Source organism: Eschscholzia californica, unplaced genomic scaffold (genome assembly GCF_041429995.1).
Source record: "Eschscholzia californica isolate CP2 unplaced genomic scaffold, dmEscCali1.0.p SCAF_2, whole genome shotgun sequence".
In the NCBI taxonomy this organism is placed as follows: Eukaryota; Viridiplantae; Streptophyta; class Magnoliopsida; order Ranunculales; family Papaveraceae; genus Eschscholzia; species Eschscholzia californica.
This window is the reverse complement of record NW_028238309.1, coordinates 42732521-42759453: the sequence shown is the minus strand read 5'-3', so window position 1 is coordinate 42759453 and position 26933 is coordinate 42732521. Positions and strand designations below refer to the sequence as shown.

The 26933-nt window shown below is 36.2% G+C and overlaps 1 protein-coding gene and 1 pseudogene across 4 annotated transcripts; both read left to right on the top strand.

The window, feature by feature from the left end:
- The first annotated feature begins 1680 nt into the window (after positions 1–1680).
- Positions 1681–25695, top strand: LOC147558087 (scarecrow-like protein 14 pseudogene; annotated as a pseudogene). Of its 3 annotated transcripts, XR_015234253.1 has the most exons (4): positions 1681–4311; positions 4670–4925; positions 6383–6525; positions 10539–10965. The product of XR_015234253.1 is annotated as a scarecrow-like protein 14 pseudogene, transcript variant X2 (transcript). The 3 variants fall into 3 exon arrangements; XR_015234254.1 differs by lacking the exon at positions 6383–6525; XR_015234252.1 differs by lacking the exons at positions 4670–4925; positions 6383–6525; positions 10539–10965 and adding an exon at positions 25379–25695 and having other exon boundaries at positions 1681–4207.
- Positions 23393–25371, top strand: LOC147558088 (scarecrow-like protein 14). The gene is given in 2 exon segments (XM_086659635.1): positions 23393–24694; positions 24697–25371. Coding segments are annotated over 2 exon segments (1830 nt in total). The 5' UTR covers positions 23393–23523; the 3' UTR covers positions 25356–25371.
- Positions 25696–26933: the final 1238 nt, after the last annotated feature.

Sequence of the window (26933 nt, the reverse complement as noted above, 5' to 3'; positions counted from 1 at the left end):
TACAGTATTCAAGTCTTATCTATATAAAATTTATTTCGCGAATGGGGAATTATCCAAGGGTAGAAGCTGCAACAACTACAGGTGCTTATTCTTTTGTGAATGAGCACCGGTGAATGCGCATTCACTGACGTCTGTGTTTCATATTATTATCCAAAGACATAAATTATAACATGCACTGATCTAGAGCTCATTCTTTTAATTAGCAACAATGGTGTTCCGTAAAGACGACATCTAATCAGGTTCGGAGCTCATTCTTTTATCTGTAAGTACTTCTACAAATGTCGTTGATTTCTGTGTCATATTTGAGTGTTTATGTAATTTTACTGCTTCTGTTTACTATCTATTTAGAATCTATATTATGTTTATGTGTTGTACCAAATGAGTATAATTGCACTGAGCATCCGTTAGACTGGATCATCTATATTCTCACATATTCGTATGCTATTGTGTCTTTATTAAAAGTATTAGTTTTCAGGACTATTTTCTCGCTAGTTACATGAAACTAGTAGATGACAGTAACACTTGATTCTTTACCTGCTAAGATAGGTTATGGTTACATGCTCTCATTGCAATATCTTTTTAGAGAAAGTATGTTATGTACCAGAGTTGTACATCAACTCACTTTGTGGGGTAATGATATGGCTACATGCTAACGTTGCAATATCATTATCTCATTTGTTGTTAAGATCTTTCACGATGATGATTTTACATTGAGAGTGTGTGATGTTATATGTTATTAATTTCTGTAATGTTATTCAGGTTTCGTAAATGCGACAATTTAGATGAACATGAGATATTTTTCTAAAGAAGACCTGCGACCTCTTTTAATTGCAAGTCCTTACTAGATTTAGCTATTGAAGTAGGTAAACAGTGTACTGATATGACGAATAAATACAGAAACAGTCATTCAGTTGTAACTTATGATCGTCCACATAGTTTGTCAAGTCTGTAACGCATTTGAAGGAACTGTCTGTGCCCTACGGGCACGGGTTACACCCTCGTTTTACTACAAAATAGGTGAGAAAATTATTTTCCCACCTTTATTTTTTTGCGCCCTCTCTTCCCGCACAACTCTCCCTCTCGTTTTCCATTTTTTTAGCCGACTCCTCTCTTCTTCTTCCTTTCTCTCTCTAAGATCCAATAAAACCTAGAAAACATAGAAAACCTAGATTGTAGTTTTGTGGTTATGGAGCACTTGGAACATGATCTTAAAGGTTTGATTGAGAGAATGAAGCAGCCTTATAGCCACGGTGAAGTTAAATGCCTAATGATACAAATATTGGATGATGTCAAATATCTTCATTATAAATTGGGTTCTTCATACGGATTTAAAGACACCAAATCTTCTATTGAATAATTAAGGCAAGTTGAAGACCTGTGACATTGGAAATGAATTTCAAGCATCACAACCTAAAACTGCGTGTTTCTTGATCATGAAGATATCACTTGCATAATGGAAACTTCATCGTTTTCTCTTCAGGCCTTGGTAAAGAATAACAGAGAGTGTTTTCCGGAATGAAGAAGATGAGACCAAAAAATTCTAAAAGCACCGAGTGTTTTTTTGAAGGCACTCAGAGTTTTCTTTTAAAGCCACTTTCTTTCCCATTAGAAAAAGTTCATTTTCACATGAAATCTTTTCTCACGTAACAAACGGACCCTAAACTAGAATACATAGACAGTTTGATTTTGTTCATGTAAGCTTTGACTTTTATTTTTCAGTTTTTCATCTGATTTGTGTTTTTACAGTGAAAAGAAGAGAGCAGTTTTTTCTTCTCCTTTAAAAGAGGAACCTCAAAACTTCAGACCCTAAACTAGAATTCATACACTTTCTCATCTACTGGTATTCTCTCTCTCTCTCTCTCTCTTACATAACAGTTGAAAGATTTGGCTGTTTCGTTTGAATCTCTGATTAGTTAGAACTTGTCCGTAGTTATTGTAGATTTACAGCATTTATGAAGTTCTCTGATTTGTAATGGTTGTGGATTCACCTTTAGGAAGTTCTATTGATTCCGTTGAGAAATCTAACTTTGAAATCAAGATTGTTTCTGATTGTTGAACCTCAAAGCCCAAAGGGACTGACTACCTTTAGATCAAAATTTCATGGATTTTCCTATTACTCCTGATCAAAACCCTAATAACTTTTCTCCATCATCGAGTGTTAGCCCTGATGAAGTTTCTTCTGGGGATTATAAGTTCTCGGATGCACTTCTCAAGTACATAAATCAAATGCTTATGGAAGAGGACATGGAGGAGAAGAGTTCTTTGTTTCAGGATTCTTCGGCTCTTCAAGCTGCGGAAAAACCCTTTTACGAAATCCTCGCTGACAAACACCCGTCTTCCAGTAGTTCCTTTAGTAACAACACTACCTCTACCAGTAGTAGTAGTAATAATACAGCAGATACCAACTCAATTGATGACAACCTCAGCAAGTATAAATCTTCGCTCATCGATACTTCTCCTACTGATTATACTTTCCAAGCAACTCCTCAATCTTCTTTTAGCTCCCCCCAGAGTCTCAATTTTGGCGAGGAAGGGTTGGTTCCTGATTTGTTTTGTGAGAATGAACCTGTTTGGCAATTCAATAGAGGTGTCGAGGAAGCTAGTAAGTTTCTTCCAAATGATAATGACCTACTCCTTAATCTAGAGAGAAACGGGACATTACATCACGAAGCGGGAGTGGGGAAGAAGGATGATACAGAGAACTCTCCAAACGGGTCGAGGGGAAGGAAGAATCTTAACAGGGATGATCAAGATTTAGAAGAAGGGAGGAGTAACAAGCAATCAGCTATTTTCTCTGAAGAGAGTCTTAGGTCGGCTATGTTTGATATGGTACTGTTGTGTAAGGGACAAAAAGAGCATCTAAATGCAAATATTATTCTCCGTGAATCCGTGAAAGCTGAAACAGAAAAGAATTTGCAGCTAAACGGGAACTCAAAAGTATCTCATGGTGTTGGTGGAAAGTCTCGTGGTAAGAAACAAAGGGGAAAAAAAGACGTTGTTGATTTAAGGATTCTTCTTGTTCAGTGTTCACAATCTGTTGCTGCCGATGACCGCAGAAGTGCTAATGAACTACTGAAGCAACTCAGACAGCATTCTTCTCCTTTTGGGGATGGATCTCAAAGGTTGGCCCATTGCTTTGCAGATGGGCTTGAAGCTCGGTTAGCAGGTAATGGAAGTCAGATTTGTGCAACTATCATGAACAAAAAAACGTCAGCTTCTGAATTCCTGAAAGCTTACCAGTTATATCAAGCTGCATGCCCATACATGAAGGTAACAAACTTCTATGCAAATTTTACAATCATGCGTGTGGCTAAAAATGCAACAACTCTCCATATTATAGATTTTGGTATCTACTTTGGTTTTCAATGGCCCTGCATTATCGAACAACTTTCAAAAGCACCTGGTGGACCTCCTAAGCTTCGGATTACTGGGATTGATTTCCCTCAATCTGGATTTCGTCCAGCAGAAAGGGTTGAAGAAACAGGCCGCAGGTTGGCAAATTATGCTGCCAGTTTCAATGTTCCTTTTGAGTATAATGCCATAGCTCAGAAATGGGAAACCATTCATATTGAAGATCTCAAGATCAACAAGGGAGAAGTTCTTGTTGTAAATTGTGTAAATCGATTAAGGAACCTACTTGATGAGACGGTCATGTTAGATTGTCCAAGAAATGCTGTTTTAAACCTTATAAGAACGACAAATCCCGATATTTTCATTCACGGAATTGTGAATGGGGCTTTTAGTGCTCCGTTCTTTGTTACAAGGTTTCGTGAGGCTCTCTTCCACTATTCTGCTTTATTTGATATGCTTGAGACAAATGTTCCACGCGAGCATCCAGAGAGGATAATCATTGAAAAGGATATCTTTGGACGAGAGGCTTTGAATGTCATAGCTTGTGAAGGATCAGAGAGGGTTGAGCGGCCAGAAACTTATAAGCAGTGGCAGATACGGAATCTGAGAGCTGGGTTCACACAACTCCCACTGAACATGGATCTAGTAAACAACGCAAAAGAAAAAGTAAAAGCGAATTATCACAAGGATTTTGTTATTGATGAAGATAGTCAATGGTTGCTGCAAGGATGGAAGGGAAGGATCGTCTATGCTCTCTCTTCTTGGAAACCTGCCAAAAACTCTTGAAAACGCACAAGCTCGTCTTCTATTTTCCCAATTGGTACCTTCCCACTCTCATGATCTATACTTCAACCAGGTCTAAATGATCTCTCAATTATCTCAATTATCTCAATCGGGATTCGGGAAAAACTGAGTTGCTTCTCCAGGACCTGGACTGTGATGGTACACTACAGAGAAGAGGTACTTGTACTTGAATTCGTCAACTATTTTGTGCAATCAACAACCTTTCTATTCAATCCTTCTTTGGTTTTGTGAAATAACGATGAGTTAATGATTTATGGATAATTCAATGTCACCTGTTTGTTAGTCAATTAACTTGAGATTGTCATGTCATTTTTCTTATACGTATAAATGCTTAGATAAGTTTTGATGATAATGAATATGGGATTTGTTTTCCTGTCTGATGCGTGTCTTTGGTTCTTTTTGTTCTTGAGAGAAAATGATGTTAAAATTGAATTTGTGTTCTTAGGTAGCAGAATCTTGTACAACTTGTATAAAATTTCTGGACGAACATTGTTACTGTTGAATTTTGTTGCAGAAATATTAGTACAGAGAACAGTGATGGAAGCTGTGGCCGTTATACTCCGCGAAGGATTACATGTTGGTATACTTTATGAGGGGGGAAAGATCGAGGATGACTGCAAAACTCTGCTGCAAACAGGAATATGTGAGGATGATAAGCTGGGTTTTTTGGGTTTTGCTCTGGAGCCTAACCAAGCAAACTCTCCCGCCTCTATCTGCCTCAAAGATCCTCCATCTTTTGGTCCAAGGGATGCACCTCAACCACTGGCCAGGTAACTAGAGTTTTAGCTTTACCATTGGATATTCAGTGTTTTTTGTACAAGTCAAATAACATTGTTATGGTGTGTTATCCTATGTTCCGAAAATGACATTTTCTCCTTATGCCACCCAAATGACATTTTTATCCTTTTATTTTCAAAATCGACATTTTTATCATTATGTTGTCATTTCGGTACTAGAAGATAAGAATGTCATTTTGAAAACATTAGGGTAATATTTTAGTTTGGTATTATAAAAGGGTACAATTGTAATTTTGCAATGGCTAAAATGACAGTTTGAACGCATAAGGGTAAACATGTAATTTCGGTATTTTATAATGGTAAAAATGTCATTTGCAGATATACAGGTAAAAAGTGCAATTTGCTGATATTGATGGGTAAAAATGTCATTTTAAACATTATGAAGATAAATATTAAGTTTCACGTATCCAAATTTACTAATATAAATTTTCTTTTTGATTGTAGACTTTCCCTGAAAGTTAATTCTTAGGGGGAGCAAAGAATTAGAACTAGGGTATTTCATGGAAATATAATTGAGAGCAAAAAATCTAAGGCCTAAAATTCGGCCCGTAATATCAAACCAAGCCCAACCCGGTATAATATCTAAAAAAAACTCAAAAGTTGAAAAAACTTTATTAGCCTCATAAGAGAATTGACCTATCTCTTATATCCCTCATCAATTTCCCGCTCAAAATTTCGGCAACCGGATTTCGGAGAAACGAGACACGCAGGTCAGTCGAAAAGTGACGTTTAAACCCACTTTTTCTTTTCCCTCTATTCATTACTCGGAAACTCAAGCATCTCTTTCATTTCTAAACACTCTTTCTCGCTCTACCATTTCTTCTTCTTTTCTCGCTACATTCGAAAGTTTCCTCCAAACATCTGAAATTTCGATTATCTTCTTCTAATTCTCTCTCCAAAATCAAAAAGGGTTAACGTTTGAAGCAGTGAATCGTTTCATTTAAGAACCAAAATGTGCGTCTTAAACAAAAAATCGAACAATATAGGATTGTGATTTTCTGATTCGTTAGGTATAAAGGGATCATTAGGGTTCTTAATTTTTTTTTTCACAGAAGCAAGAGTATTATGTGCGGATATTTGTAAGTTAAATTTTTCTGTTTCTTTTCTAAATCTAAGGTTTTGTTTCTAAATCTAGGGTTTTTTTTAACATTTAGGGTTCTGTTTCAAACATTGAAGGTTTTGTTTTTTTACATTTAGGGGTTTGTTGATAAATGAAGTCAATTTTTGGGGGAAACTCTTGATTATTACAGTGATGTTCTTCGTTAAGCATTATTTTTTTTTTGGGGGGGGGGGGGGGGGGGGGGGGGGGGCGGTTTGGGAAACATTTACAGTTTTGTTGAAGACATTTAGTGTTTTGCTTAAAGCATTTCATTCCAGATCTAAACATTTCCTTATCTGCAAATGCTTTAAAAAAATGGTGAAATCCGCAGCAACAAAGAAACCAACCTCATCAAAAGCAACAACGGAACTAGTTCAGATATCTAGCCCTCGAAAGAGGGCTAGTGAGGAAACTAGTGAAGTGGCTGCCAAAAAAGGCAAAAGTAAATTGGTAGTGACAAGATCCACGACCCAGGTAAGAATATTTGTTTGCATTTATACAAGTTTATGACGAACTGAAAAAGTTACCTAAGCATTTTTTTGAAATGTTAGTTTAAGAAAGTAAGGTGTTTGGGTAAATGGGTTTTTTATGCATTTGGAGTTAGACTATTTCTTTGCACTCGCAAAATTGTTCCAAACATTTTTAATTTTAACATAAACATTCTGAATAATGTTTTGGTAAAGAGGTTAGGTGTCTTGATTTGGTATTTCTGTAAAATTTTCTTAACACTGGTAAACATCTATTTCACTAGTGGGGGCATATGAACAAATTCTCATCTTATCTGACAAATTACGTAAACATTTAGTGAAATGTTGGTGTAAAAAAAGAATTTGTTTTGGATCTGTATGGAACAAATGTATTTCTGGTAAAAAAATGTTTGCACTAGTACAAGTGTCCCGAGCATTTTCTTTTACTATGGGAACATTTTGAATAATGTTTTGGTAGAGGGGTTAGGTGTTTGGATTGGATTCTGTAGGCATTCTGAAAAAAAATAAAATTAGTGGGCACTAGTACCAGTATTCAGAGAATTTTTAGTTGATACATAAACATTTTGTATAATGTTTTGACATAAATTGAAATGACATAAATAAATTTCTAAGCATTCTGCATAATGTTCTTAGCATTTTACAAAATTACCAAGTAAGTTTAAGTAATGTTTACATTAATATTTGAAATGATTCAGAAAGTTTACAAAATGACATGACATATGTTTGTGTGGTTGCAAAGGTAGTAGTGACATTAGCATTTTGTATAATGTTTTGGCATAAATAGAATTGACTGAAATGAGTTCCTAAACATTTTGCATAATGTTATGAGCATTCTACATAATTACCTATTAAGATTGAGTAACGTTTACATGCATATTTGTAATGTTTTAATAAGTTTTCAAAATAACATAAACTTATGTCTGTGATGGTTACAAATGGAGTAGTGACGTTAGCATTTTGTAAAGGCAGCGGCTTTGGGGAATAAAAAAAATTCTCTAGGGAATAAAGATTTAGTTAATAAATATTGATTTACGAATTATTTTTTTTTAGTCCAAACATCGACTCGATCAAACATTACCCCTTATCTTCATCTTCTCTCTCCCAATTTCAATTTCACCAATAATAGGCATAAAAACCCTAGACATCAGTGTCAGAACCAATTATATCAAATCAAGAAAAATAGTCCAATCCATCATTTCACACAAATTTCTACATAAAAAGATCGATTATTAGGGTTTCCAAAATTTACCCGAACGCCGGTACCGCAAGATCCAAGAACACTGTTTTCAAGAACAGTTTCCACAAAAGTTTCTTCTTAAGTGGATTAGAGAAAAAGGAATGTGAGAACAGGGAAAAAGATTCGAAACATGTGGTTCCTTTGAAGACTTGTAGAGAGAGAAAGAGGAACCATTGAAATCAATCAAAATTTTTAGGTCATTAGGATCTGCGACACTAAAAACAACTGAAACCAAACAGAGAAATAGTGGATTCTGATCTTGTCCCCTTTTCTTACTTCATCAAATTGCCATTAATATTTCTACATTAACATTATAAATAGAAGATCAAAATCAAAGATATAAAAAGGTAACATAGAACACAAGCTGCAGAAACTCCATTAATGGCCATGAATAGCTACTTCTTTAACAACCCATTTCAAATAACTCATCAAACACTAAAATAAAACAAAACCCAGATCCAAAACAACAAATTATACAAATTTCATCATACAGAACTTCCGTTCTAGTAAAGTAGACAAAGAATCTAGAACACTGTAGAGTAAGTGATAAACAGTACTTACCAGTGGAGATGCTTTCTGAGTGAAATGTTCAAATCTGAGATGGTAGAAGAAGAGTTCTAGTTTTTGAAATCTAGAGAGAGAAAGAAGAGAGCATATGTTCTAGTTGGTGAGAGAAATAATATCCAGCACTTATGTAGACGGTGAGAAGTCTACGGGTCGGAAGTCAGAAGGTCGGAAGCGTGAACGTCTTCTGGAATTCCGAACGTCGAATTCTTGATTGATGGGCACCAACAACGTCTAGAAGAAACCTGCAAAAGAAAGCGAACAAACATGAACAAACCCGTGAAGACTTGGGGGACACTGGGATGGTGCCTGCCAAGGGCCCTCCGACGGTCAAGTCAGCAAAGTATTACAATGAATAACAAATGAAAAGCCGAGGGTATAACCGTTGATGTATAATTGGAGAGTGGCTAGACTCGTAGAATGACCAGAGTTCAAATATACGGGAGTAAAATGATCAGAAGTATGAGAGTAGATGCTACCAGTAGCGTCGAGCAAGAAGAAGGTTGTGATCTCCTCGAAGACGTCTGGAAGCATCGAGCCGGAAGCGTCGAACAGGAAGCGTCGAGCAGGAAGCGTCGAGCAGGAAGCGTCGAGCAGGAAACGTCGAACAGGAAGCGTCGAGCAAGGATAAGCTTTAACACCCTCGAGGCGTCTAGTAGTGTCGACGACCAGAACCAGGTGAACTTGTATGCAAAATGTCTCAAGGACAGTCGAAGAACAGAGAACGAGTGGAGAAGAAGAAGTAGTATGAGTTGCTTTGCTCTGCTTTCGATGTCCTGAGAAATGAAAGTGCTCCTCTTTATATAGGCTTGAGGAGTGATCCGTTGGGGGGAGTAAAGGCTTGACCGTTACAGAGTAAATGCATGGCAAGATACCTGGGATGTGGTGACGTGTGCACGAGTTGTACATGCACAACGGTTGTGCATGTTCTCTGGTAATGACTCTCAGTGTGCATGTACATGGTCTCATTATTTATGTGAGACGTTACCATGTTATGCCTTTCATCAATGGGGGGATATTCGTTGCTAGAGTTACGTTGACCAAGTCTGAGATCTTTGTCATTATGGATATATTTGACATGTAGAAGATCTCTTCATTAAGTAATCTCTTACACGTGGTGCGTGGAGATATAGACGTGTCGAGCGCCAGACGTGTGAAGATTCGGGCGTGTGGAGTTTTGTGCATGTCGAAACTCTTTGCACGTGATTGGGCTTTGACACGAGTTTTAGGGTCTAGTCGACGAGGGCCCATTAAGAGACTTCTGGGCTGGGCCCAAACAAGGACAAGCGAGCCGAGTTGGGCTTGACGTCTCAATGGACATTTTATCGTCGAGGGCCCAGGTGTAGTTTTTGGTCAACACAACTTACTAGTGTGAGAATGTAAACCCTAAAATAAATCAATAGGATGTCCGCCATTCTTTTTTCCTTTTGTCGCATTCCCTTCTCTCACATCCTTTCTGCTTATAATTCTTCCACTACCCATGTCTCAGATCTTTCGCAATAATTCCTTTTCTGCTTATAAGCCAGGAACGCTTTTGTGGAAACTGTTCCTGAAGACATATGATTCTCAAAAAGTTTCTGCTTATAATCGCTTATAATTCCTTTGAAGACTTGTGCTTTCGATATGATCTTCGTTTAGGGCTTGGAGATGAAACGTGTTCGACTGTGTTGTATTCTCTGAGGATTCCACGTTTTGGTTGCATATAGTTCTCATCTTAAGAAGACTTGTAGAGAGAGAGAAAGAAGGAATAGAGAGAGAGAGCAACAAGAGAGAGTGAGGGTAATAGTTAGTCAGAGAGGAGAATAGAGGAAGAATAAGAGGTGACAATGGTGGTCGGAAGTTGTGGTGGTGAAGGTGATAAAGAAGATGAAGATTAGGGAGCAATGTTTGATCAAGTTAGTTTTTGGACTAAAATAAAATATTCCCCAGAGAATATGCAAAAAAATACGGATTCCCTCGAGATTATTCTTTATTCCCCAAAGCCACCTTTGTAAAATGTTTAGGCATAAATGTTATGTGTAAAGTTAAAACATCTGAAACTGTTACTAGCAGCATACATGTTATCAAAACATTTTGCAAAATGTTCTCAGCATTATTGATAGTTTTCTGTGCATTTTTTCGAGTGTTTGCATAAATTTTGAAATGTTTGCAACAATTTTGAAACAATTACTAACATATGTATTATTGTCTTTATGTAGCATCGAACTGTTGCATCAAAAACCAAAAGGCCACTCCAGGAGGAGGTGGATGTTCCAGTGCCAGTGGTCGGAGATAAGAAAAAAAACCAATGTATAGTACAAATGTACATTGAGACTCACTTATGATAAAGCGAAGGATCTGGTCATGACCATGACCGAAGATCAGAAAATATTGATGTGGGCCTCCCCTTTTGGGTGCTTTTTCAAGGCCCTAACCATTGACAAGATTAGAACAAAAAATGTGAAAGAGAAGCCCAACAAGGCCATCCTTGACGTCCTGAAGAGGTACGTTAAAGATGTAGGGTTATGTGTGTATCTAATACACTATCTAGTGTTTATTGCGGAATCTCAAACATCTATATGTTAACACTAAATATCCTGGATCGATTTATACATGAACTAATCAATGAACTAGAAGAAGGATAAATACGTTTTCGCGTTTTTCCCTCAAACCATTCCAATTCGCGTGTGAAGATTGAGAGCTCCAATTGTCGCTCCTCTACTTGAGACACCGAGTTGGTTAACTTGATCTCCCTTCTTTAATGTCTGCTAGAACTTAATAGAAGGTTGAGAAGAACGCTTCTTCTTGACTAGATTGATAGAATGGGAACCTTTTCTCAATAATCTTCTCTCTCCGCTAACTGTATATTGAGAGAGAGATGTATAATTTTCCTTCTTGAGAAAATCCCACACCTTTTCTGAACTACTAATGAGGCTTTATATAGGCATTACCTTATAGAGTCCTACTCAAATAAGGAATCCTAAAAAGTCTCTTTCAGAAATAATAAGCATGAAGGAGTTGCAGTCCTCTGGGATTCCCTAATTAAGGTTTTACCCTAATTAGGGCAACCATTAGTGTGGCCGGCCATATCAGCCCACTATGGACATTATATGGCCGGCCCACTACTCTAGGCAACCATCTCATGGCCGGCTATAAGAGCCTTAGCTAGGGGCACCCCCTTTTATGCCCCATTCTTTCTATCTTGTTCCGAATCCCTATTCGAACCCTTTTGGCCTATTTAGTTGGATCCTATCCATCTTTAGCCTATTCCCATCTAGTCAAATCTCTCCGATCAAGTTACCACTCTTATGTGTAACCCGTTGTAGGATCCGGTCCATGTTCGCCGCGAATCACTAAAGTGATTCGACGATCGCAAGCGGCTTCTAGCAAAGCAATACGACCCCTAATTGAACCGAATTGGATGATCTTCATAACTAGTTCATCGTTATCCTAAGTAACAAATTGATCGCATTCTCATCTTGGTCGAAGGACACTCCTACGGAAGGACATCTCCTTCAGACCGAACGGATATATCCTTCAGTCTCCCACTTGTCCTTAGAACAAGTGCAATGCTCGATTCCCATGTCACTTCGTATCTCATCTGATGCGCCATGTCTTTTCAGTCTTTCTTGATCTGGAGATCAACTGTCAAACCAAATGATTAACTTTTAATCCATTTGAGTACGACCGTACATTTCAGTTGCTTCTCCTCAAGTGGCCTTGAGATACTATTCCTAATTAACCTAGTTAGGAAGACATAATTCACTCTTGTACTCCCACTTAACTTCATATCTCTCCTTTCTCCCCCAGCAATCCGCCTTGATAACCTCCTTTTACGGCGTGGCGTCTAACGGTGCCAAAGTTCGACATTCCTTATAGAAGATGAGTGGAGTACTCATGTTTAAGGAATCTCTCCAATCTTGTCTTATGAGAGTTCCCGACGTGTTTTAATACTCATTGAAGAACTCCATTTTTGGGTTGTCCAGTGTATATTCCCCAATCATACACCCATGTAATTGACTTGAATACTATATTCCTATGGCCCATGAAACAGCGCCATCAGTCAATCTCACATGCTAGTCGTCTTGAGTCATTGTTGTCCATGCAATGACCTGGACTAGAGATTTGATAATGAATCCTTTCCAAGTTCACTTAGTAGGGTTTCATTTATCAGATCATGCATCTGATAAACCTACTTGGTAAGGTTCACTATTTTGGAATGTCAATTAAATACTAAACCAATATTTAATGACGAAATAACTTAGTTTATTTCTTTTATTGAATGTAGCTAATCAATTACATAAAACTCCTTTTATTAATCTGATTACAACTTAAAGCCATTCTTCGATGTGCTTTATCCCCATCCCCTTTGTATGACTCTCATGTTTGGGGTGAGGTAGTGGTTTAGTTAACGGATCGGCTATGTTGTCATCCGTATGGACTTTGCAAATCACCACATCCTTTCGCTCAGTGATATCCCTAATCACGTGGTATTTCCTTTGGATATGTTTGGATTTCTGGTGTGCTCTTGGTTCCTTGGCTTGGGCAATTGCTCAATTGATGTCACAATATAGAGTAATCCCCTTTTCGATGTTAGGAACGACACCAAGTTTGGAGATAAACTTCTTGATCCAAACTCCTTCCTTTGCTACTTTTGAGGCGGCCAAGTATTCTGCTTCTGTGGTAGAATCCGCTACAGTAGTCTGCTTTGAGCTTTTCCAGCATACTGCTCCTCCATTCAGACAGAAAACATGTCCCGACTGTGATCGGTAATCATCTCTATGTCCAATTGGTATCGGCTGCACATGCTCAGGGCATATGAGATATCTGGGCGAGTGCAAGTCATGAGAAATAAAACTAATTTAAGAAGAAAAGAAATAAAGGAAATTGAAAGGGTTAAAAAAATGAAGTTGAAATTTCTCTCTAAATAAAATCGTTTCCTTCTTAGAAATAAAATAACTAATTTTGGAAAAAAAAGAAACAGAAAAAATTGCAAGGGCTAAAAAAAGGAAATTGAATTCTCACTCTCAATAAAACAACTAATTTAAAATAAAATAAATAAATAATAAGTTGAATACCAAAAAGTTAGGGTATCCAGAATGTATCAATAATAAATATGGAAAGTCGGGCGGCATGTTTGGGAATAGCGCCTAAAGCAGTACTATGGGGGTGCCTATAGAATCACTGTGTCAAAATTTCATCAAATTTGATTGATAGAACTGTTCGTGCCCTAGGGCAAGGGATATACCCTAGTAGGTTATAAAAATAGACATACTCTATACCTAAATAGAAATCAGCCGTATAATGAGGGTGAAATATTCCATCAACAAATTGAAAGAAAGTTAAGGGTTTGTTTGATTGGTGTGAAAACAGAGTTAGAAAATCGTTTTTCTACTGTTTAATTGGAATTAATAGGTATGAAAATCGATTTTTAAGAGAAAAAAAAGTTAGAAAATTGTCTGAAATATCTATCTATAAAATAAGGGAGGAGGGTATCTTTTCCCCTCTTCCCAATGACTCAAATTTGATCTCCCAAGTTTATCTCATGTGGCTGAGATTTATTGTCTCAAAATCTAATGGTTGGGAATTGGATAGAAACCATCTAACGGTTTAATTTAAAAGGGAAAGAAAAAGAACATCTTTCAAGAGATGCCATTTTTCACTCTCCCCTCTTAAACAACATGCACCTTCTCTGATCTCTACTCTCATCTCTCTTCATTTCAAAAATCTCCTCCCCGCTCTCTCATCTTCGCGTCTCATCTCATCGTGTATGCATCTCTCTCTCTCTCTCTCTTTCTCACGAACACACACACTCTCTCTCTCTCTAATGCACACTCTCTATCGATTTCCCAAGCGCACTTTCTGTCGATCTCTCACACACACTCATGATCTCTGATGCAGGTATCCATCTATCCCTCGTTTTGTATGTTTGTCTCTTCCTCTCTCACACACACACACACACTCGGTTCAGCTGAAGTGGTTAGAGAGAGAGAGAGAGACTGAAACCGATTTAGGGGAATTTTAGGGGTTCATGATTTAGTTTGATTAATGGTGATTGATGTTTATAAGGACCTTTAATTCAGACTAAGAGAAACCCTAACCTAGACCTCAAGTAAGTTCTCTCTACTAGCTCAATCATTTATTATTTCCAATCTGTCTCAAAAATTCAAAACCCTAGCCCCCAAATTAAAATCCTAAACCCCCAAGTTTTTAAGGTTTAACCTAATTAGTTTGTGGGTGATAGATAAAGACAATAATTTATTCTGATGGTGATATCTTATAGTTAGTCTATCTCACTATGTTAATATGAATTTTGTTATTTGTACCAAATTAGTCTAATGGGTACTGTCACTTCTATCTCTATATAGTTCGCTAATCTTTTTGCCTCTTTCTCTTTTACAGTTTTGAGGAATTTTTGTCTGTTAAGGTTTATTGCGGCTTCGTCCTTCATTACAACTTTTACAGGTAAAAGTTTTGTTATTTTATATGATTTGTTGACTATGATTCAGAGTCCTGAATGAGATTACTTTTTTCAATAAGATTTACATAATAAGGGAAGAGGGTATTCTATACGTAGGGTAAAATTTTTGTTATTACTATTTTGAGTGAGATTACTATTTAGTCTTATAGGTTTATCTTCTATAGCTGAGATTCAATCTCTCAAAATTTGATTGATTTGTTATACAAACCAATCAATGGTATCCCCCCAAATATCTACTTCTCCCTTCTCACTTTCGAACAAACTATCTTCTTTCGCCGGCAACCCCCACTCTGCCTCTCTATCGTTCCAACATTTCATCTATCGATCCATCACACTATCTCTCCCTCTCTTAAACAAAACCACCCCCAGGTATCTCTTTCTACATTGATTTGTTCTAATTTTTTTGATCTAGGGTTCCCTTCGAAATTGATTTAGGGTTTTGATTTGTTTCTTCGTAGGGTTAAATCGATTTTCAAGCCTGTCCAACCTTAGTTTTATCACCCTCTCATTCTGCAAAGGTAATATAACTTTCAATACACAATAATCTAGGGTCCATGGCACATAATATCTCCATGCATGTCGCAAGTAAATCATTTTATCTAAATTCATACAAAAATTAAGGGACAAATGAGTTTTTTCGTTTGGTCGTTGTTGTTCCTAATATGACTTTGTTGGTTTGGTCTTGATCTTACTTAACTTATCTTGGTTTGTATTCTCCATGTTGTTTTTTCAAATCCTGCGTTTTCTGTTATATCATAGCTACGTTGGTGGGGTTGTGTTATAGATAACTAGGTTGCTACAACTATAACATGAATTTTGTGGTGGACTGTGGGCGGTTGAGATTTGGGAATTAAATTATAGTTATGACTGTCTTTCAAGTTCAGAAGAATCAATTTCAATCTAAACCAGTCTGGAACGGTCGACTAACGAAACCGATTCATAATACATTCACATGTCCCTTTATTTTGAGTACATAGTGATGCAATATTCTCATTCGACAAAATTTTTGGAAGTGAGTTATAGGCTTCATATTGACTACCTTTCACTTGATCGAAATTTAGAAGTATATTATTGATTGCTAGATTATCTTTCTCGGTCCCTCACGCATAGTCGCTCGTTGTCCGACTCTATCTTTCTCCCTCTCTCTCTCTCTCACACAAACACACACACACACACTCGCACACACACACACACATACACACACACGCACAAACACGCACACGCACAACACGCACACGCACACGCACACGCACACGCACACATAACCTATTCCTTTCTCTCAATGTATGCTTTTAATTCTCTTCCTGTTTCTCGGTGTAGGGTTTTTATCCACTTCTCTTTTTCGATGTAGGGGTTTCATCTCTTTCCACGGGAGTCAACTCAAGGGTTTTCATATCTCTCAATGTAGGGTTTGCCCATGTTCGTTAGCTCAAGGGTAACCGTTCCAGGTACTTTTATCTTAATAAATCAAAGTTTAAAACAGTAAAGGTGCAAATAGAGTCAAGAATGTCTGTGTTGGCTTTCGAAATAGTTGTGGTTTAGGTGTTTGATTATGTTTTTATGTTTAATCTATTCAAAGAAGTTCAATAAATAAACCATACAGAACAACAAGATACTATGAATTCAAAACACAGTAAGCTAGTGGATCAGGGAAATATCTTATGTTGCTCAACAACAATAACCATGTCGAACAGTCACTCAGGTATTGTTCAATCTTCGCTGAAATTCTTAGCCCAATTGATTTCTTATCTCACTGAAATCAGATCTTGAAAAAAAGGAACAAATATATTTATGTTGTTTAGGTTTTTAAATGAGTTCCAGAAACGGATCAAACCTCCTCCTTCTCAAACATTTTGTTTGCTTTCTTCTTCTTAATTCGTTTAGGTTATTTGGGTAGATTTGTTATTTTTCATTAGTTTTTCCCCTTTCCGCAGGTTAATCCGAAAACTTTTGAAAGTTGGGAAGATTCACCAGAGAGGATGCTGATGGGTATGGTCTCCTATCCTAACAAAGTTCAGTGGAAGATTGGTAATTCTACACTGTTCAAATTCAGGTACAAACTATTTACTTTTTTTTGGGTCGGTTCATTTTAATTCATGTAAATCATTTTTGCTTTCGCTTACATCGATTCCAGAAATGACACTAAACTATAATAGCTTATCCGCCCAAATTGTTTGTTTTTCTCAACATCAATTGGATTCATTGCTCTGAAATTGGGTTTTGCGAAACTACGTGAGTACTATATCTTATCGATGATAACTTAATTATTCTCTTTCATTTCCACTTATCTATATAACGAGGGTGTAACCCGTGCCCGTAGGGTACAAATAATATTTTCAACTTTGTATAACGAGGGTGTAACAAATAATTTTGATTTAATCCCTCTTGGGAGGTTGAGAAGCTTTCCTTCCCTCTTCCTAAACTATTTTTAACTTTGTATTAAGAAGACTTTTACAATGTTTGAAAAGTTTTAACTTGCAATATAGGTTTCAGGAACTTTAAGTAATGGTCATCATAGAAACTTTGAGTTTTTGGTTTTTATTTTTTCTTTTGATTTTGAGTTAGGGCGAAATCATAAGTTTTTCGTTTGATTTTCTCATAAGTAATGGTCGATTTTCTTCCTGAAATCATAAGTTAGGGTGAAATCATAAGTTTTGATTTTTATTTTCTTTTGGTTTTCAATTAGGGTGAAATCATAAGTTTTGGTTGGCAAATCATAAGTTGCAGGAACTTTAAGTTTTGGTTGTGACAAACCCAACCAAGATGAAACCCTTCCATTTCTTAAGTGAATGTTATAATTTAGTAATGCGTATAAAAATGGTAGCTTGAAGAATTATTTAATTTCTGTAGTAATGGTATTCAAGTCTTATATATATAATTTTTTCGCGAATGAGGAATTATCCTAGGGTAGAAGCTACAACAACTACAGGTGCTTACTCTTTTGTGAATAAGCACCAGTGAATGCGCATTCACTGACGTATGTGCCTCATATTATTATCCAAAGGCAGAAACTATAAAATTCACTAATCTAGAGCTCATTCTTTTAATCAGCAATAATGGTATACTGTAAAGACGACATCTAATCAGGTTTCGGAGCTCATTCTTTAATCTGTAAGTACTTCTACAAATGTCGTTGATTACTGACGCAACGAAAAATTCCGAAAAAGAATTAGATCTTCGTCTAAAACTTTTAAAACCTAGAAAACAGCCTTTAGATTTCCGTCTTAAGACTTGTAGAACCAAAACTAACAAGATTAAACTAAATTACTGAATTTTATTGATCAACTTGATGAACTAAACAACTACTGAATCCCCTTTATATAGGCACTAGGATTTTCCTAACCAAACAGATTCTAATTAACAATTTCTAATAAATAAAATACTAGTTTTCTGAACCTAATCAAATTCTAATATCAGCTTTTAAATAACTAAAATACTGGAATCTAAAACCTAGAAGGTTTCCTAAAAATATAAAGCTGCCAAAACTAACAGTTTTCTACTAAAAAAATATTTTACTACTAAATCTTAAGATATTCAAGATACTTGGAATATCTTCCAAAAATCTTCCTGCAGCAGTCTCCTCCAATTCAAAGAAACTCGCCTCGAGTTTACAGATTGACTTGAATGGACTCCTTTGATATGGCCTTTTCGTGAATTGTGGATAGGAACCACCAATTTTTCAGATTTGATTGAAGACTTTATTAGTCACAAAGAATTTTTTGTCTATAATTGTAATGTGACTTAAACTCCCTATTCTCCCCAAAATAAACTTATATAGACCATGAGTATAGTGATTGAAACCTATGAACTTCGATGAAGACTTTCCAATAAAAGTACTTACTAATCCATGTGAAACAATTTGAGATTCACAAAATTCTGAAAACGGATCTTCGTATGAAGGAACTTCAATTGGACTAAAGTCTAACTTGGTAAGTTTTTCACTTTTTGATTCAACTTCCTTTGACTCAATTTTCTGAACCACTTCAATTTCTTGAACAACTTATTGGGAAACAAATCTCTCATCGTGTAAATTGATATTATGAGATTTTTCTGTGAACACAATAACGTCGGATTTTGCTTCATGAATAATATTATCCGGATTGTCCTTAGTCACAATTTGTGGTGGTTCAACATTCTCTAAGGGAGCTTCTTTTACGTTTCTTGTATTAACGCGGGGTTGTCTTCCATCTGAAATCTAAAGTTTCTATAGTCTCGCTCCCAAGCTTCAGCTTTTAAGGCCAAATTGTATGCATCTTGAATAGTCCATAAATTAACTAACCTCACCTTTTCTCTCAAACTACATCTCAAGCTAAATTTTAATCCGTTCAGAAATCGATCTATTAGAACATTATCAGGTTCTGTAACATTTTCCATACTGTTTCTTTGAGCCAATTTTGAGAACTCTTCGTAATATTCACCCACTGAACGCAACCCTTGTCTACAGTTCTGTTATAACCTGAACATTTGTTGTTGATAATCAAGAGGTAAGAACCACTCCCTCAAGTTCTCTTTCATAGACGACCAACTCTGAATTTGAGCCTTTCCTTGTCTCATCCTTAGGAGTTGTAACTGATCCCACCAATATGCGGCACTCCCTGTAAGTCTATAAGAAATGATTTTAACTATTTGATCATTAGAAATAGTAGCCCACATATTGACTTGTCATTCAACCTTATCTAGCCAATCGAAGAACTCTTCTATACCCATCGAAAAGTGGTATCTCTTTGTTGACCTTGTACCCATTATACTCTCTATGTGGGTGCACTTGAACTGAAAAACTGTTACCATGATAGTACTTCTCCATATTGACTGACTGATAACAATATATAATAATGTGATTCTTTTTATCTTTTTTTGATTTTTTTTAAACCAACTTTAGATGCATCTTTGGAAAATCCATCGATGTGTTCTAAAGTGATTTTCGCATAGCTGATGTCTAACCAGGCAAATCCTCGCTCTTGATGCCAACTGACGCAGCGGAAAATTCCAAAAAAAAATAGTATTTCGTCTAAAACTTTTAAAACCTAGACTAGAGCCTTTAGATCTCCGTCTGAAGACTTGTATAACAAAAATTAACAAGATTAAACTACATTACTGAATTTTATTGATCAACTTGATGAACTAAACAACTATTGAATCCCCTTTATATAGGCATTAGGATTTTCCTAAACCTAAACAGATTCTAATTAACAATTTCTAATAAATAAAATACTAGTTTCCTAAACCTTATCAAATTCTAATGTCAACTTTTAAATAAATAAAATACTGGAATCCAAAACCTAGAAGGTTTCCTAAAAAATATAAAGCTGCCAAAACTAACAGTTTTCTACTAAAAAAATATTATACCACTAAAATAACTAGATCTTAAGATATTCAAGATACTTGATATATCTTTCAAAAATCTCCCTGCATCATCTATATTCCCACAGATTCGTATGCTATTATGTCTTTATTAAAAGTATTAGTTTTCACGACTATTTTCTCGCTACTTACATGAAACAAGTAGATGATAGTAACACTTGATTCTTTACCTGCTAAGATAGGTTATGGTTACATAGTCTCATTGCAATATCTTGTTAGAGAAAGTATATTATGTGTTAAGAGTTGTACATCAACTCACTTTGTGGGTAATATCATTACCTCACGTGTTGTTAATATATGGTTACATGCCTACATTGCAATATCATAACATCACGTGTTGTTAAGATCTTTCACGATGATGGTTTTACATTTAGATTGTGTGATGTTATATGTTACTAATTTTTGTATATTCAGGTACCGTAAATGCGACATTTGGATGAACATGAGATATTTTTCTAAAGAAGACATGCGACCTCTTTTAATTGCAAGTCATTATTAGATTTAGCAATTGAAGTAGGCAAACAGTGTACCGATATGCCGAATAAATACCGAAACAGTCATTCAGTTGTAACTTTTGATCGTCCACATAGTTTGTCAAGTCTATAACGCACTTGAAAGAACTGTCCTTGCCCCACGAGCACGAGTTACACCCTCGTTTTACTATAAAAAAGTGAGAAAATCGTTTTCCCACCTTTTTAGGCCTTTGGTATAGGAAGAGCAATGTTTAGTAAAGACAGTGCGTTACAAAGGTAAATTTATGCATTTGCTCTTCCTTTACCAAATTAGTTTAAGGAGAGCGTCATAAGGATCATTTAATAAATAGCGCTAAAATATAAGGACTTTGATAAAAATTAATAATAAATCTAATATTCCATTCACTTGTAGTTTTCTCTCTCATAAACAACTCAACCCTAATATCGTCAGTACTAACAACATCACCATGAGTATTTAAAAAACTTGCAAAGTTTACCAGTTTACCATCATTGTAGTCTTAGTTTCGAGCTTTTAATGATGCCTCAAGATCTCATGGATGAGGAACCACCATTAATGAAGAAGGAGGTCACCTACATCAAGAAAGAAGAGTAATTTGACTTAAACGAAGACATCGACTTAAACGAAACCATCGACTTAAAGGAGGGCATCGACTTAAACGAAGATATCGACTGAAACAAAGACATATATAATGAAGATAATATGTCTCAGGTAAAGAAAAATCATTTCTTGTTTTCCTCTATGGTTGAACAAACATTTTAGGGTTTTAGGTCGTTTTTGTTTCGTAAAGGATTTTCGATTGGGTCGACTGAAAAAGACAACAAATTTCAATCGGGATGGCTGAAAAAGACAATAAATTTCGGCCGAGGCGGCTGAAATTGTTCTGTTTTTTCATCCGCTTTGGGCGAAATTTGTTTAAATTTTTAGTTGTTCTAGATGAAAATTTTCATTATTTTCATTCATGAATATTTATTTATGCTAAGAGAAATTTCTTTTATGGATCTTCAATAGTTACTTTAATCACTGTTAAAATCCTAAAAATCTATGGAGAAATCAAGCAATAACAAAAATTACAAACCCCTCTTTGGAGATGAGTGTTGTGTTAGTCATCTAAAGTTTCGGCTTCCATCTTTATATCTCTCTCTTTGATCGAAACAAACAGGTTTAGAGTTTTTTTTTTAGTTGAACAAGTTTTAAGGGTGTTTATCTCTCTTCTCTCCTTTGGATCGAGGAACAGGTGTTTGCTCGAACATGATTTTTCTCTTATCTCTATCTTTTGGTCGAAAATAGTTTGAGGGGAGGGACCAAAGTTTAAAGTTGAGATATTTTAGAAAATAGTGTTTATCTCTCCTATTCTAAAAAGAATGCTCTCCCTATCTAATGCACTGCCTTTGCTAAAAATTGCTCTTCCTATACCAAAGGCCTTATCTTTTTGCGCTCTCTCTCTCTCTCCTCCCGCACAACTCTCCCTCTCGTTTTGCCTTGGTCCTTTCTTTAGGAGACTCCTCTCTTCTTCTTCCTTTCTCTCTCTAAGATCCAATAAAACCTAAAAAACACAGGAAACCTAGATAGTATTTTTGTGGTTATGGAGCACATAGAACATGATTTTAAAGGTTGATTGAGACAATGAAGCAATCTTATAGCCACGGTGAAGTTAAATGCCTAATGCTACAATTATTGGATGATGTCAAATATCTTTATCATAATTAAAGACATCAAATCTTCTATTGAATAATTAAGACCAGTTGAAGATCCGTGACTCTTGAACGAAATCCACTTCATCTTTATCAAATCTTCTTCGTAGGGATTTAAAGAATACTCATATCTTTAATGGTTTTGAAACCCTAATGCCAAATTAGGATTAACTCAACCCAAATATGAAATAGGAAATGAATTTCAAGCATCACAAACTAAAACTGTGTGTTTCTTGATCGTGATGATATCACTTGCATAATGAAAACTTCATCGTTTTCTCTTCAGGCCTCGGTAAAGAATAGAAGAGAGAGAGAGTGTTTTCCGGAATGAAGAAGATGAGACCAAAAAATTCTAAAAGCACCGAGAGTTTTTTTAGAGGCACTCATAGTTTTCTTTTAAAGTCACTTTCTTTCCCATTAGAAAAAGTTCATTCTCACATCAAATCTTTTCTCACGTAACAAACGGACCCTAAACTAGAAAACATAGACAGTTTGATTTTGTTCATGTAAGCTTTGACTTTTATTAAGTTTCCAAATGAGCGGCCTTATTTTTCAGTTTTTGATCTGATTAGTTTTAGTAGTTACCTTTAGCAGTAGTGTTTACCTACCGGGTGATAGCCGGTTGCCGGACCCAGACTACTACTGTTTGTGTTTTTACAGTGAAAAAGAAGAGAGCAAGCAGTTTTTTCTTCTCCTTTAAAAGAGGAACCTCAAAAGTTCGACTCTCTACAATTTTCTCACTCTCATTTCTGCACTTTCTCATCTACTGGTATTATCTCTCTCTTAGTTCAAGGATTTGGTTGTTTCTTTTACCCTAAATTCTTTTCTCCTTTTCATTTTGAATCTCTGATTAGTTAGAATTTGTACTTTTTATGTATTTTGGTCTTTGGGTGTGTAGATTTATGAAGTTCTCTGATTTGTAATGGTTGTGGATTCACCTTTAGGAAGTTCTATTGATTCCACTGGTAAATCTAATTTTGAAATTTAGATTGTTTCTGATTGTTGAACCTCAAAGCCCAAAGGGACTGACTACCTTTAGATCAAAATTTCATGGATTTTCCTATTACTCCTGACTAAACCCCTAATGAATTTCCTCCATCATCAAGTGTTAGCCCTGATGGAGTTTCTTCTGGAGATTATAAGTTCTCTGATGCACTTCTCAAGTACATAAATCAGATGCTTATGGAAGAGGACATGGAGGAGGAGAAGAGTTCTTCGTTTCAGGATTCTTCGGCTCTTCAAGCTGCAGAAAAACCCTTTTACGAAATCCTCGCTGACAAACATCCGTCTTCCAGTAGTTCCTTTAGTAACAACACTACCTCTACCAGTAGTAGTATTAGTAATAATACAGTAGATACCGACTCGATTGATGACAACCTCAGCGAGTATAAATCTTCGCCCATCGATACTTCTCCTACTGATTATACTTTCCAGGCAACTCCCCAATCTTCTTTTAGCTCTCCCCCCAGTCTCAATTTTGGTGAAGAAAGTTTGGTTCCTGATTTGTATTGTGATAACGAACCTGTTTGGCAGTTCAATAGAGGTGTCGAGGAAGCTAGTAAGTTTCTTCCAAATGATAATGACCTATTCCTTAATCTAGAGAGAAACGGGACGTTACATCATGAAGCGGAAGTGGGGAAGAAGGATGATACAGAGAACTCTCCAAACGGGTCGAGGGGAAAGAAGAATCTTAAAAGGGATGATCAAGATTTAGAAGAAGGGAGAAGTAACAAGCAATCAGCAATTTTCTCTGAAGAGAGTGTTAGGTCGGCTATGTTTGATATGGTATTGTTGTGTAAGGGACAAAAAGAGCATCTAAATGCAAATATTATTCTCCGTGAATCCTTGAAAGCTGAAACAGAAAAGAATTTGCAGCAAAACGGCAACTCAAAAGTATCTAATGGTGCTGTTGCTGCCGATGACCGTAGAAGTGCTAATGAACTACTGAAGCAACTCAGACAGCATTCTTCTCCTTTCGGGGATGGATCTCAAAGGTTGGCCCATTGCTTTGCAGATGGGCTTGAAGCTCGGTTAGCAGGTAATGGAAGTCAGATTTGTGCAATTATCATGAACAAAAGAACATCAGCTTCTGATTTCCTGAAAGCTTACCAGTTATATCTAGCTGCATGCCCATACATGAAGGTTACAAACTTCTTTACAAATCAGACAATTATGCGTCTGGCTAAAAATGGAACAACTCTCCATATTATAGATTTTGGTATCTACTTTGGTTTTCAATGGCCCTGCCTTATCGAGCATCTTTCAAAAGCACCTGGTGGACCTCCTAAGCTTCGGATTACTGGGATAGATTTTCCTCAATCTGGATTTCGTCCAGCAGAAAGGGTTGAAGAACAGGCCGCCGGTTGGCAAATTATGCTGACAGTTTCAATGTTCCGTTTGAGTATAATGCCATAGCTCAGAAATGGGAAACCATTCAGGTTGAAGATCTCAAGATCAACAAAGGAGAGGTTCGTGTTGTAAACTCTGTAAATCGATTAAGGAACCTACTTGATGAGACGGTCATGCTAGATTGTCCAAGAAATGCTGTTCTAAACCTCATAAGAAAGACAAATCCCGATGTTTTCATTCACGGAATTGTGAATGGGGCTTATAGTGCTCCTTTCTTTGTTACAAGGTTTCGTGAGGCTCTCTTCCACTATTCTGCTTTATTTGATATGCTTGAGACAAATGTTCCCCGCGAGCATCCAGAGAGGATACTCATTGAAAAGGATATCTTTGGACGAGAGGCTTTGAATGTCATAGCTTGTGAAGGATCAGAGAGGGTTGAGCGGCCAGAAACTTATAAGCAGTGGCAGATACGGAATCTGAGAGCTGGGTTCACACAACTCCCACTGAACATGGATCTAGTAAACAACGCAAAAGAAAAAGTAAAAGCGAATTATCACAAGGATTTTGTTATTGATGAAGATAGTCAATGGTTGCTGCAAGGATGGAAGGGAAGGATCGTCTATGCTCTCTCTTCTTGGAAACCTGCCAAAAACTCTTGAAAACGCACAAGCTCGTCTTCTAGGTTTAAATGATCTCTCAATTATCTCAATCGGGATTCGGGAAAAAACTGAGTTGCTTATCCAGGACCAGAGCTGTGACGATAAACTACACAGAAGAGGTACTTGTACTTGACTCCGTCAACTATTTTGTGCAATCAACAATGTTTCTATTCAATCCTGCTTTGTTTTTGTGAATAACAACGAGTTAATGATTTATGGATATTTGGTGTCACCTGTTTGTTAGTCAATTCATTTGAGAATGTCATGTCATTTTTCTTACTAGTATAAATGCTTACATAAGTAAAGTTTTGATGATAATGAATATGGGATTTGTTTTTCATTCTGATGGGTATCTTTGGTTCTTTTTGTTCTTGAGAAAAAATGATGTTAAAATTTGATTTGCACATGTAAATTCCTCAAAATTGGAAAAGGGAAATCATATGGGCACCTAAATCTCTCATGACCATCTATCATTGGATATTCAATGGATCTCATGGCATATAAAATAGTAATGCATGAATGCAAACATTGATTTAGATAATGAAGCAATTTAAGTATGATGGTGGGTCCTAAGTACCCAAAATTTAGGATAAATATGTTGTAATTTAGAGGGCTCTACAAGTTGAATTGCTTTGGTGAATGTAAAAATCTATCATACTGTGCAGAAAATACTTAAGAAACTCCAGAAATAAGGTTATTGGTGGCTAAATAATGCAGAAAATACTTCAGAAACTCTAGAAAATAAGGTTATTGGTGACTAAATAATTGAAGATTCGATATATTCATTTTAGGTAAATTTTGGGAAGTTCGAGATAAAAATAAGTTTTCATTTGGAGGGGATGTATCTTCCTAAACTAAATTTCTATGTGAAATTACTACATTTCTCAATAAACTATGAGGAATTGTGACATACTCACATATTCATTAGTTTGTAACCAAGTCTGAAACATGAATTTTGTTTAGTCAACCTAAGAAACAACCTAGAAAGATAGCTTAAGATTAAAATACATTTCAAAGTAGGGTTTTTAGGATTGATTATTAAATTTGTGGAGTGTGTGAATCTCAGATTTTTAAGGATTGATTATTGAATTTGTTGAGTATGTGGATCTCTATGTTGAATATTTTAAGGCTAACCTCTTCACCACTATGTCCAATTGGGTGCTTCCTTTTACTATCATCTTCAAGTTCTTCTTTTTTTGGTTGAAACATCTTCAGTTAGATACATATCAATTTTTACACGAGTTTTTCAAGCGACCAAAATTTTGAAGAAATTATATTTCTTTTTCCTCCTCTATACGGTAAAGAGAAATCAAAGCAGAGAGATTGATAACAAAAAGAAAGTTAAGAGAGAAACAAATTGGAGAAAGAAATAGAGGAACTATTCCCCTTCCTCGCTTGTGTTGAGTAAAGAGAGGGGAATTTCCACTCACACTGAGTCTCTGAAATTTTATTTTTTTCCAGTTCACTTACTCCCTCTCGTTCTTTAGTTTCCTCGTCTTGTAGAAGGAGAAGGAAGAAACAGGTGAACTAAGCAACTTCGTCAATTTTTTTAGTGTGAACACACATGTGAAAAATAAC